At 40.0% G+C, this 13,445-nt stretch overlaps 1 protein-coding gene across 5 annotated transcripts in view; it reads right to left on the reverse strand.

Moving 5' to 3' along the window:
* Window positions 1-13,445, reverse strand: part of DGKI (diacylglycerol kinase iota) — a 508,012-nt gene that overhangs the window by 202,657 nt on the left and 291,910 nt on the right. For all 5 annotated transcript variants that reach the window (XM_088832644.1, XM_088832652.1, XM_055421328.2 and 2 more), the window contains 4 exons: window positions 11,044-11,157; window positions 9,221-9,358; window positions 5,858-5,936; window positions 70-125 (listed from right to left, as the gene is read on the reverse strand). In XM_088832644.1, the coding sequence (XP_088688770.1) occupies window positions 70-125; window positions 5,858-5,936; window positions 9,221-9,358; window positions 11,044-11,157 (387 nt within the window). The remainder of the gene's footprint in view (window positions 1-69; window positions 126-5,857; window positions 5,937-9,220; window positions 9,359-11,043; window positions 11,158-13,445) is intronic.

Raw genomic sequence — 13,445 nt, forward strand, 5'->3', positions numbered from 1 at the left:
TCTTTATTACCATCAGTAAATTAGTATAAATCACATGCAATTATTAAAAAAAATGAAATGTATACTTACCCCTGCATAGAACATTTTATTTCGAAAACGACTGTTGAATTTCTCTGGATTTGCTTCTGTGAAAAGGAAAAGGTGGTTTTGTTATGCAGACGTCACTGGAAGTAGTGAGTTAGATTAGCAACCCTACGTTCTCTCTGTCCTTCCCCATCCCAAGGAACCAACAGCTTCATTATCATGTTTCCCTCAATATAGGCAGTTGGCACAATAGCCCAGGGATACAAAATGTAGCCCCAAACTGTCATCAGGGGCAGCATCAACTGAGACATGCAAACTGTCAGGCTCCATCCTAATCCTACTGAATTAGAATGTCTGGGGGCTGCGGTCTAGGAGTCTGGTTTAACAAATTCTGCAGGTGATTCCCGTGCACATTAAAGGCTGAGACACTCTGGACTCTATTCAAAATAGAGAGTTGGTTGGGATACAGGGCAGCGTGACAGAAGAAAGAGGGAAGGGAGGAGGGAGAGGGTTTATTGTCTGCTTTGACCTCCATGGAGCACAGCTTCCATAAACTACGTACGTAGCTCAAATTTAGTTAAATAGAAGGAATTTGGATAAAAATCAATTAAGAATTTGCTGTCACATTTTGCAAAAACTCCTAACTACCATCTATACTCGTTTGTGACAGGCCTTGAAAAAACATTTGATTTAGTGAAGATATATAAATATAAAATATTTATCTATGGGGCTTCCAAGTGGTTCAGTGGTAAAGAATCTTCTTGTCAATGCAGGAGACGCAGTTTGATCCCCAGCTTGAGAAGATCCCCTGGAGAAGGAAACGACAACCTACTCCAGTATTCTTGCCTGGGAAATCCGTCCTCCCAGAGGAGCCTGGGAGGCTACAGTCCATGCAGTTGCAAAGACTCAGACACAGTGAGCACACACATATAGACTGACACAGATATAATCAGATGACCCACAGAATGGACTCAGGGCGAAGGACAGCAAAGGCTCTGACTGAGAATGGTTTAATTTTGTGTTTGTTCCTGGATGTTATATAGGTTGAAGACCATAAATAGATTAAACAAGAATCTTCATCAGAGAATGTTCACGTGAATTCAAGGGATGATAAAATCCCCAAATGAAATACTATTTCCTTACACTCTTTCTGATAAAATTCCAAGACATTCCAAAGGAACCCACTGTCAACATTCGTCTTCTGCTATTTTATTCATTCCTTATCCTTTCTGAGAAATAGGTCTTTCTCCAAGTCATTTCTCATCAGACAGCTGGCTGACTAGATGAAAGTGTCCAAATCCCAACCCTATATTTGAATGGCAAGCATGACACCAAATGGCAAATGTCATAGAAACTAAAATTTTACCTACAATAGTCTACCTTCTGGCCCCTATAATTCGCATCCTTCACATATGAAAAACACATTCACTTCCTCCCAGGTCCCAAAAGGTCTCATTCCCATTACACCATCAACTCAAAATCCAAAGACCTCATCTAAATCTCATTACTTCAAACTTGCCAAATCTCATCATCTAAATCATCTAAATGATTTGGCTCTGAATATAATCCATTTATAATGATGATGAAACCCTGGATATAATCCATTCCATTATTTTAACAAATTAATCCCATGTTGGTGTACAACACAATAACATATGTGCCATTAGAACAGAATCCAAAGCTCTACTTTTATCTGTAATTGGTCTTGCCTATTAGGCAGATATTAGCAAATATAAGTTTAACGCTATGTTTCTAAAAGCCAATAAGCAATTTGAATGCCATATAACTGTGTGTGCGTGCTAAGTTGCTTCAGTCATGTCCAAACTCTTTGTGATCCTATGGACTGTAGCCTGCTAGGCTCCTCTGTCCATGGGGTTCTCCAGGCAAGAATACTGGAGTGGATCGCCATGCCCTCCTCCAGGGAATCTCCCCAACCCAGGGATTGAACCCATGTCTCTTACCTCTCCTGAATTGCCAGGCAGGTTCTTTACCACTAATGCCACCTAGGAAGCCCATATAACTCATACATCTTCCAAATTATCTGCATTGGATATTAACCCAATCTTAAGACATCAGCGATGGATACATCAGTTCAGTTCAGTTCAGTTCAGTAGCTCAGTCGTGTCCGACTCTCCGAGACCCCATGAATCACAGCATGCCAGGCCTCCCTGTCCATCACCAACTCCCGGAGTTTGACTTCAAAATCTATGCCTACAGTGACAGTGTCACCTTCAATTAAAATTGTGTGTGTTATAAAAATCTTTTCTTTCAAAGTCACTGCATCTTAAGGACAAATATTTTTACCAGCATTATCTCCATTTTTCTAACACCATGGCAAAAATCTTTCACTCTGTATTAACTAGTTGTCTAACCCATCTTTATCACAAGCTCCTTTGTCCCTCTGTACTTTTCTTTCCTGTCTGAAATGCCCTTACCCATTTTACTTCTTGTCTACATCACATTCCTTATTTCCCACCATATTCCCTCCTACCCTTTCTGGAAACTTTCCCCAGATACTTATCTTCTGTCAACAATCCCCACCAAACTCCCATATTACTCACTGCCTATACATCTTCCTCTTACTATATACTCCCTCTACTTTTATTTATCTTTTATATATGAGCCTATTCTCCAATTTAACATTTCATTCCTATAGCAGACATTTGAGACAGCCACTGGACTTGGCACAGGAAGATAAAAATAAGAGAGTCTTCTGCCCTTGTGTTGTTTAAAGAGGGGAAGATCTGTCTGAAAATGAAAATGAAAAATGTCATTTTGTATATGCCATAAAAAGATGTCTATATAAGACGACTCCACGGACTGTAGTCTGCCAGGCTACTCTGTCCATGGAATTTTCCAGGCAAGAATACTGGAGTGGGTTGCCATCTCCTTCTCCATATAAGATGAAGGGGGGAGCGGCAGTGGGGACTGGGGCCCACACATCGAGCAAACAATCAAAAGTGTTCCAGAGGCAAGTACACGAGTCTAGAATGATGAGGAGATGTCACACTGAGGTTCAAAATGGAAAAGAAGGTTACAGATAGAGAAGCTTGGACAGGGTTTCTCAAAGGTCAACTGTGCTTCAGTCTTACTACCTGGGCAAGAGCCTGGCAGCATGTCCTTTGCAGTGATGGAGATGGTGAAATTTAGCAGTCCACTGAACATAACACCTTTTCAAAGAAATCTGTCAATTCATCATATGAATCATGAAACATTCATAATCCTTTGAAACATGCTGATCTGCATGCCTCTTTATATTCAGAGAAAATAGCAAATCCTAAATTAGATTTAAATACTGCCTCTTCAGGAGTCATAATTGTATTTCCTTGACCTTGTAGTGTAAGGTTCAAATCCTCTGAATAATAAACAGTTTCAATGAAGGTATGACTCAAGTGTCCAATCTCAGACTGAAATTTTGATGTGTTTAATATCCTTCATGTCCCCCAAAGATGACCATCTCATCCACACAGCTGGCAAAGTGAGCTCTAGCTTTACTACCTGATAACCATAATCATTGTTACCATGACCATATAATAGTGGACTAGAGTATTTTCAATGTACTTCCTTAAGTACTGTCATAATGCAATAGTGTAAAGTACTGGGCAAGATTCCAACTGACAATTAAATGACCAATCCTATTAAATCTCTGAATTTTGTTCCAAATGATTACATGTTCTGTTACACAATATTTCAGCCAGACATTGCTTAGCCACTTTGAGAAAAATAAAACAGCATCTATTTTCCTATCAAATAAAGTATACCTTCTTCTTTTAAAAATCATTTTTTAAAATGTATTTTTTGGCTGCACCACATAGCATGTTGGATCTGACTTCCTTGACCAGGGATCAAACCCACATCCTCTGCATTGGAAGCATGGAGTCTTAACCACTGGCCCAGCAGGGAAGTCCAAATACTTTCTTTCTGATCAAATTATTCAAATGTCTGCATTATTTACATACAAAATCAATCAAAATGTTCAGCCTTTCTTTACACCTTATTTGCTTTTCTACTGGTAATTCTAAAAACATTTACACAGAAAATGCCAATAATAAACTGTCTCAAAATGAATGTCATTTTAATTGTCCCTCCTAAAAGAAATACAATACAGATAGTAATAAAAGTCTGCAACTGTCCCATGTCAATTTGATGGGCTATTTCATATCTATGCCAAAAACTTTCTGCAATTGATTTTTTAGGATTCTGCTTTAGTGAGATTTGTATTTATTACCCAGTCCATGTAAATGGATTGGCATAATTCCCAATTTATTGTATGTTTTTACTAATATCTAGTCGGTTATTCTATGCAAGGTTTTTTTTTTTGGAATGGCTGTCATGAGGCTTTGAATCACTCTGCAAGTATTGGATGCAAATGATACAAGCTTTGTCATGAAGTCACAGTCCCTGAGCAGCTGCGTTAGAGAACAGTTTGGAGTCTCAACTGTGGTTTGCATGGCTTCCAGCCACTGCTGCTGCTGCTAAGTCACTTCAGTCGTGTCCGACTCTGTGTGACCCCATAGACGGAAGCCCACCAGGCTCCCCCTTCCCTGGGATTCTCCAGGCAAGAACACTGGAGTGGGTTGCCATTTCCTTCTCCAATGTGTGAAAGTGAAAAGTGAAAGTGAAGTTGCTCAGTCATGTCCGACCCTTAGCGACCCCATGGACTGCAGCCTACCAGGCTCCTCCATCCATGGGATTTTCTAGGCAAGAGTACTGGAGTGGCTTGCCATTGCCTTCTCTGTTCCAGCCACTATCTATCAACAAAAATAAGTACCTATGACCCTAATGAAAATGAAGCCTCACTTTCTTTCTCCTCTTCCTGCAGTGGGGCCTGAGATTTCCTGACTATCCAGGTAAAAACATGGGGAAAACCCAAAAAAACAGAAAACGGGAAAAAATAAAATAAAATTGGCCTGATGGGTTTCCCTGGTGATTCATTGGTAAAGAATCCGCCTGCCAACGCAGGAGACACTGGTTCAATTCCTGATCTGGGAAGATCCCAGATGTCACAGAGCAACTAAGCCCATGCACCGCAACTACTGACCTTGTTCTCTAGAGCCTAGGAGCCGTAACTACCAAGCCCAAGTGCCACAGCTATTGAAGTCCACATACCCTAGAGCCCATGCTAGGCAACAAGAGAAGCCACCACAATGAGAACCCCCTCACACCGCAACTAGACAGTAGCCCGGGCTCACAACTAGAGAAAAGCCTGTGGAGTGATGGAGATCCAGCATAGCCAAAAATAAATTCTATTAAAAAAATAGCTTGCGTAATTATACCTTTCATCATTAATAATGATTTCTTTTTTACTTAATGCAAAAAAGACTAACAGATACTAAAAAGTCCACACCTCTGGTATAGACACAGCAGCCGATCTGTTTCAATGTTTCAACATTTCGTGTGTATTTATTGTGCACCATCTCTAGATCCTCTCCCTGAATATGGTATTCATTACTCTCAGTCAGCATCAATCCTCCCTTACCAGCTCTTTAGTCACTGTTTTTTCTCTTTTTTTTTTTTTATTTTAAATCACTTCTTGGTCGTTCACTGACTTTGGTTTCTAGTCAAACCTAAAGATTAGCAGTCCTGAGTCCTGGAGCACACATTTGGTCCTGATCTTTACTGTCTTTGAGACCCTAAACAACGAGGTCTCAGGTTAACATCTGTAATACGTTCCCATCTTATTGAGCTCCCAGGGTCACTATGAAAGTTCAAATGGAAAAACAGCAGTAGAGCACACTGTGGACACTTAAGTGATATGCAAACAAAAGGGAACATGCAAAACACCTGCTGGAAACTTCCTCCCTGGCAGATGGAAATGGGACGTTGTCCTCACCTCTGGATTCATGGAACTCCAGTGTGACGTGCGCATCGAATCCGAGGCTGAAGTAGTTATTGAAAACATTCAGAGGAAGCTGTAATGACGAACAAAGGCAGAGGTAAAGTTGAAAGCCAGACACCTGTCTGCGGGGCAAGTCCCTGGGAGAAAGACCAGTCACAACCCAATGCAGGGGTGTCTACATAGAAGGAACAAGGGATTTTTGAATTAATTCTCTAGTGAAAGCTCAACTCAAAGGATACTCCCAAGAATTTTAAATAGTTTAGGAAACAAGAGACACAACACAAATTATTAAATGAGAACCATTCTTGTGGATATTATAACACGAGAATCTTAAGGGCTGAGGGATGCACATTTATAACAGTTACAAGGGAGGATTCACTAAACAAACTCTGCAAATAAATTTAATTGTAAGGATCACATCTAACCTTCTTAATCAGTGGATGCACATTTTTTGTAGAATTTATGTTCAGCAAATTAATATTGCAACTGAAAATAAATACCATTTAATCTGTTTACCCTTATTTTCTAAAAATCTAGATATTTTTGATAAAAGTCATGTAAGCAATAAGCCAGTGGGAGCCATTTAACTATTCTCAACCTAGAGAAAAAGTAAAAGCTAATTAAGAGAGTAGCACTGATATACATATACTATCATGTGCAAAACAGACAGCTAGTGGGAAATTCTGGAAAGCACAGGGAGCTCAGCTTGGTGCTCTGAGATGACCCAGGGGGTGGGACGGGATGGGAGGGAGGTTCAAGAGGAGGGGACATATGTATACTTATGGCTGATTCACACTGTTGTACAGCAGAAACCAACACAACCTCGTAAAGCAATTATCCTCCAATTAGAAATAAAATATATGTGTGTGTGCATTTATTAGTATTCAGATTTTTATTTACTCTATTAACTCTTATATCTTTAATATGACCATGAAATACGCAAACACAGATACATAGAAATACACACAAGCCTCAGCTTTCCTTGCCAGAGTCCTCTGGGTCCCTGGCTGCTACTGCTGCCAGTGGAGTAAAGGGGAGAAGAAACTATGCAGCCTGAAGTCCTGCATTAAAACACCAAAGCTGACATGATCTGAAGGCCTTTGGTTTAACGTGAGAACAATTAGAAAAGCATGTGGGGAGTGCTAGAAGGCATATGGTGGTTCTTCCACTTTTTCTTCTGCAACTCAGATTGGAAGGTAAATGTTAAAGTAAACAGAGGGGAAATATTATCTCAGCCTGGATGATATTTCCAGATAATGATCAGGTTTATCCTCCAGAGAGAAATGCACTCCTCCTCTATTAGAAATAAGTGTTTAGCCTCATGATTTCAAAAATTACTGGGTTTCCTATGCCCCTCGATCAGTAAGATTTTTCTCTTTTACTAGAGCAATAATTTTGTCCCAGTAAGAGAAAAATGAAATGAGAGGAAGAGTCAGAGAGAGAGCAAGAGAGAGATTATTAATAATACAGAATCACAGAAATTGAAATAAAGGATGAACCCATACATGGAACACTGACTCAGAGCATGTACTGATTCAGAGGTCAGCTCAGCCCTTAGAAGTGGTCACAAGTGACTGGAGAACAGGGAGAGAAGCTAAACACACAGAACAACGCCAAAACATGTCTCACTCCCCTGGCTTCACACTTGAGAATGTCCAGTTCCTGCACTTAAACAAAAACACAAGTCCTTAGGAATGACAGCAAGGGTTGGTGATCCTGCCAAAAGCACAGATATGTTCATTTCTACCATTTATGTTCTTTTGGCTACGATTCTAACCCATGTCTCAACATCCGCTGATAACGTAGGAGAACATCTGGTCACCATCCTCTAAATAACATCACAATTTAATCTGTTTTAAGAGTTCTTATTCATATTTTCCAAGAAAAATCGCCCCAATTTCCTACACATCTCCTCACAAATCCACTTTTGAAACCCTTTAATTATCTGGATTAATGTCCCCAGGCTGCATCAAGAAGTCTATTTCTTAAGCTGTTGGGAAGAGAATTAAATAGAGATTGCTATTGAGGGCCTAACCATTCCAAGTTGAGTGGGCATAGGACCTTAACATTTCCATATGGTACATTTTTTTGTACTTTAGCTGTTTTAGAACCAGTTTCTATACGTCAAATACATTACAAAGAAGTATTATATCCCAAGACGATACTCGTTTAAACAACACTGTGACGTTACAAACTCAAGGTCAACTGAGCAATCATGATAACTACGAAAAACCTTAGTTTCTGGATCATAGTTTAGGTGAAAAAACTATGAAGGTAAGACAAAACATGTTTTAACCAATTTTATTCAAATAAGTAACTTGAGCTTCTACCACAATTGGTCGGGATCTTGATGCTCATCAATAAAGGTGCATTTGATGTTGTTTAGTCACTAAGTTGTATCTGACTCTTTTGCGACCCCATGGACTGTAGCCCATCATGCTCCTTTGTTCATGGGATTTCCCAGGCAAGAATACTGGAGTGGGTTGCCATTTCCTTCTCCAAGGAAAGGTGCACTGGTTTGGTCTAAAATGATACCAGATTCAAAGGCCGAAGCACCATGAAATCCTGGCTTCAATCAATGGTGTGATCCAATAGAGCAGGGATGCTACACCAATGCTGGGCCTTCACCCTACATGTAGTTAATCAGAATCTCTGGGAACAGGGCCTTGCGATCTGCATTTCAGAGGCACCCTGCCTGGAGAGTCTTAGATAACAAAAATGTGAAAACACTATCACAAAAGAAAAAGGCAAAGTAATAGAAAGCAAGTGGCTACTCAGAAACCTATCAGATTTATATAAAATTGAGGCCAGAACTTAAAACTGAATTTTCCCCTGAAGCTCTACAGTACCATTTTTATAATTATATCCCTTGGTTTGTGAGATACAAGTTTAATCACTGAAGGAAAAATGCTAAGTCAAACACTTATTTAGGTGTATCTTCGCATCCCAAACAAGTGATAAAATTGGAATTTTTGCTATCAGACCAGAAATCTCAGATGGTATCTTTCTATTGAAAGACCCTGTGCCTAATGTTTTCAGACCATATGACTTTCTTTTTTTAATCTCCTCATAGGTTTAAGACTTTGCAATGAATTTGAAAGATCAGAAAACTGATATATTTCTTTCTGTTGTGGAATTTGAGGACAGAGAATAGCTCCCTGCGCTATGGAAGCACTTAGGAAATCTTGATCTTTAGAAGCCTATGGGGCAGAATCACTGGATAGCATTATTCTCACAGCCCTAGGAGCCATAACCTCTATAGGAAGGACATAACCCTCCGGCCAGGAATGTATTTCCTATGGCTCAGGCAGAAAATACTCCAGGGTTCCCTTTCTGTAGAAGGGAAAACTCTCTAACCTTACACACGCCATCTTCCAGTTCTTCAGGAGGTAAGTCTGGATTTCTTTCCACGTGGAGGTTCCAGCGATCCAGCTGTACAATTGTCCCATCTTCTACTTGGCAAAGGATCTTAGAAACAGGCTCATCAGTGTAGCCCTAAGGAATCAAAGAACGAACACAGTGCTGTCTGGAACAGTGGACAGTACAGCCAACGGTATTGATAGTTCATGCCAGGCAGAGACCTTCTGCTACAGCTCTCTCTTTATTTTGCAATTAACAAGGCTGAGAGTAAACTGTTTTCCTTGAGATATTTAGAATTTAAACAACAGTCACGGTTACCTGCACAGAAATACTATCTCTAGTTGGTTTGAGCGGAAGAATGACTTCTGTCAGCACCAAGAACTAACAGTCAATGACAGTCATTTGAGAGTCATGCTGGATGGCTGTTTTTATTAGGGTGAAAACAGATTTCCCCACGTCTCCCTCTAGAGAAATTTGGAGGATACACAGAACAAGTGTGTGTATGTGGTGAAGCAGGAAAAGAATCAAGCGACATCTGCTAGATGATTTCTAATATTTCATTTCACTCACCTCTCCCTGACCTTGTCCTGAGACACCATTCCTTTCAGGGCCTAAGGCAAGTCTGACTGATGAACAGCCCTGCTAGGGAGCTATCTACTTACTCTTTGAACACACATGACTGATAGCATGATTATTAAGGATGATCAAGTCACTGATTTAGATAAGAGGAACTAATACTGATAAATAGATTAGCTGCCTCATGAGAATATATTATTTGTACTATGCTTACTTAAACTTAAAAAAAGACCTCTGGGAAGTTAATTCACCCAAGGCCAAATAAATATCTGCTAATATCCTGACATAATTATCACCCATGGGAGGTTAATACACCCAAAACCCAGATTAATACCTGCTAGTATCTAAAGATAATTTTCAACAAGCCCAGCCCAGGCAATAATTTCATATGAGCAGTTAAAAAGCCAGTCAGGCAGCATATGTTAGCATATCGTGCTTTCTTATTTTCCTAATACTGTAAAAAATATTAACGATGATGATGATAATAATAGTTTTTAAATGACTGTTGTTATTGTTTAGTCACTAAGTGATGTCTGACCCTTTGCAACCCCATAGACTGTAGCCCACCAGCCTCCTCTGTCCATGGGATTTACCAGGCAAGAACCCTGGAGTTGGTTTGCTATTTCCTTCTCCAGGGGAGATCTTCCTGACCCAAGGATCAAACCCGCATCTCCTGTATTGCAGAAGGATTCTTTACCACTGAGGCACCTGGGAAGCCCCTTTTAAATGGCTGGTTAGTGGCAGATAAACTACTTTCAACAAGCTTGCCTGAAGTTGACTCCAGGGTGAAAACGAAAATTGGTTACCTGTATAGCCAAAAGCCTGATGACACTGACCAGAAAACTAAATGCTCAAACAAAGCCATGACTCTTCCAAACTAAGAATCAGAAATCTGAACCAGATTCATCAGGGCAGGACTAGGGGTCAGGAGCAATTCGAGTCTCTGTAATTGCTTAATATGAGGACCAACCCACCCCTTGGGTACCTGTGCTACTGTCTTTTAGTGGATACCTCAAAAAAACCCAGACCTGTGTACTAAAACCCATTTTTAAAAATAAAACTTCCTCTTATCTAGCTGACTATAGATATAAACTGAAGATAAAACCATGGTTCATGGGGACCTTGATTCTCAACTCTAACTTGTTCCTTGAACAAGAGGAGCACATGTGCCTTCCACTAGACCATCTGTGGATTCGGGGACTCCACTGCTTAATGATGTGGGCAGCCCCCGAGAACATGCTTACCCCTCCCCAGTTGAGAGTCCGAGCCAGGTCATTCCCAGTCCCCAGAGGAAGGACCCCGACGGGAGGCTGAGGGCTCAGCTGCAGTTCATCCAGAATGGAAAGGATCCAGCCCACCTACAGACATTTGGGGGCCAGAAGAGAAAGAAGAAAGATAGATAAGTTACAAAGAAGACAACCTGAGAACAGGAGGCTTTAAAAGGAACAAAACAGAATAGGCATATTTTTCTTTAAAAATCCAGCAACCAGGAAACAGAAAGGGCACTTATCGCAAGCAGTTTCAATGCGCCAAGTCTCTTCATAGGGAAAAAGAACCATTCTGTATACACCATTTCATATAAACAAAACTGGACCCGTTCATCTATGTATTTAACTAGTAAGTGTGTGTGCTCAGTCATATTTTACTGTTTGCAACCCCATGGACTGTAGCCATGGGGTTGCAAAGAGTGAAATGCAGGCTCCTCTGCCCATGGCATTTCCCAGGCAAGAATACTGGAGTGGGTTGCCATTTCCTTCTCCAGGGAGTCCTCTTTACCAAGGGATTGAACCCACATCTCTTGTGTTTAACTAGAGATCTACTTTAAAATTCAGGAGAGTTTACAATTTAGGGAGGTTGGTTCATCCATAGGGCATTTCAGGAAATCAGACTAAATCTCAATTCTGGCTCACACTGGCTTTGTCATCTTGATTAAATATTTAACCTCAGTAAGACTCATTTATTTGATTTTCAAAATGAAGATAATAATACCTACCTCACAAGACTATTTATAGGTTAAAACTAAAACATATATAAAAACCTTGATATGGTGCATAGCTTATGGAAGTACTCATTAAATGGTTACTCTGTACGTTATCATCTTAGAAATTAGTAGTGCTTTCCTAAATATCCCTGCATTCCTCTTAATGAAACATTAAAAACATAATTATGGATGAACTGAGTACTTATTATAAGTTTAGGCAGAAAATGGGTACTTATATACTAGAATCATATTCCTGTTCAATCTTTTTCTAAGATAAATAATACTTGGTGTTTTGTCTTATTATAACTATTTAGAAAAATTACCCCAAACTTGGAAACAGCAAAAAGAAACTTGAATATCCTCACAGTGTCATTCTAGAGCAGCGCCACAGGCTTATCTAAGAATTTTATGAGTGTAAGTTACTGGGAGAATTTTTGTCTGTAGAGATACAAACATTGAGAAGAGAAGATCACTCTGGTTCTATTCCCCCATCAGAACATAAACCAATTTTGTCTCAAATTTAGAAAAATTATTCTGGTATAAGCCACATAATTCTTTTCCTCTTCTTCTCCAATAAACTGGCAGTATTATCTTGCTAACTCCTTTATTACAAACCTAAATAAAGTTTTTAACATTTATTGATTCTAAAGTTGTTTGAGAATCATGTTTCAAATTTTTTCAAACTGTATGTTAACAGTACATTTATTGAACACTACTATATATAAAGCATGGAAATAAGGAACTGAAATAAAAAGATGAGTGAGACACTCTAAGATAAGGCAGAACGGTTGCTCTCAAGGATTTTACAATTAACAAAAAGAGGGGCATACTGATCTTTTCTGTGTGCTATTTCCTAAGCAAAGCTTTCTACTGAATCATTAAACTTCAACTCTCTACAATAGACATAATTTTCATTCCCAATTCGTAGACAAAGAAACCAAGGCTCAAAAGGTCAATGACCGCCTTAACATCACATCATTTATACGGCAGAGCTGACATGCAAAGCTAGGTCTGCCACACGTCAAAGGCCAACCTCTGAGCCACTCTGGTGCAAGGAATCTTTCAGTAAAGAACTAAACTCAGCTTCCAAGTGGTCTGACCATCCCAGAGTCAATGGCATGAACCTTTGTGATCTTTGGAGCACTGGGGAATCCTTTGGTTCAGTTCAGTTTAGTCGCTCAGTTGTGTCCGACTCTTTGCAATCCCACGAACCTCAGCACAACAGGCCTCCCTGTCCATCACCAACTCCCGGAGTTCACCCAAACCCATGTCCATTGAGTCAGTGATGCCATCCAACCATCTCATCCTCTGTCCTCCCCTTCTCCTCCTGCCCTCAATCTTTCCCAACACCAGGGTCTTTTCAAATGAGACAGTTCTTCTCATCAGGTGGTCAAAGTATTGGAGTTTCAGCTTCAACATCAGTCCTACCAATGAACACCCAGGGCTGATCTCCTTTAGGATGGACTGGTTGGATCTTCTTGCAGTCTAAGGGACTCTCAAGAGTCTTCTCTAACACCACATTTCAAAAGCATCAATTCTTCAGCGCTCAGTTTATAGTCCAACTCTCACACCCACACATGACTACTGGAAAAACCATAGCCTGGACTAGATGGACCTTTGTTGGCAAAGTAATGTCTCTGCTTTTCAATATGCTGTCTAGGTTGG

This window comes from Moschus berezovskii, chromosome 3 (genome assembly GCF_049115385.1).
Source record: "Moschus berezovskii isolate FMDL1 chromosome 3, NW_MosBer_1.0, whole genome shotgun sequence".
In the NCBI taxonomy this organism is placed as follows: domain Eukaryota; kingdom Metazoa; phylum Chordata; class Mammalia; order Artiodactyla; family Moschidae; genus Moschus; species Moschus berezovskii.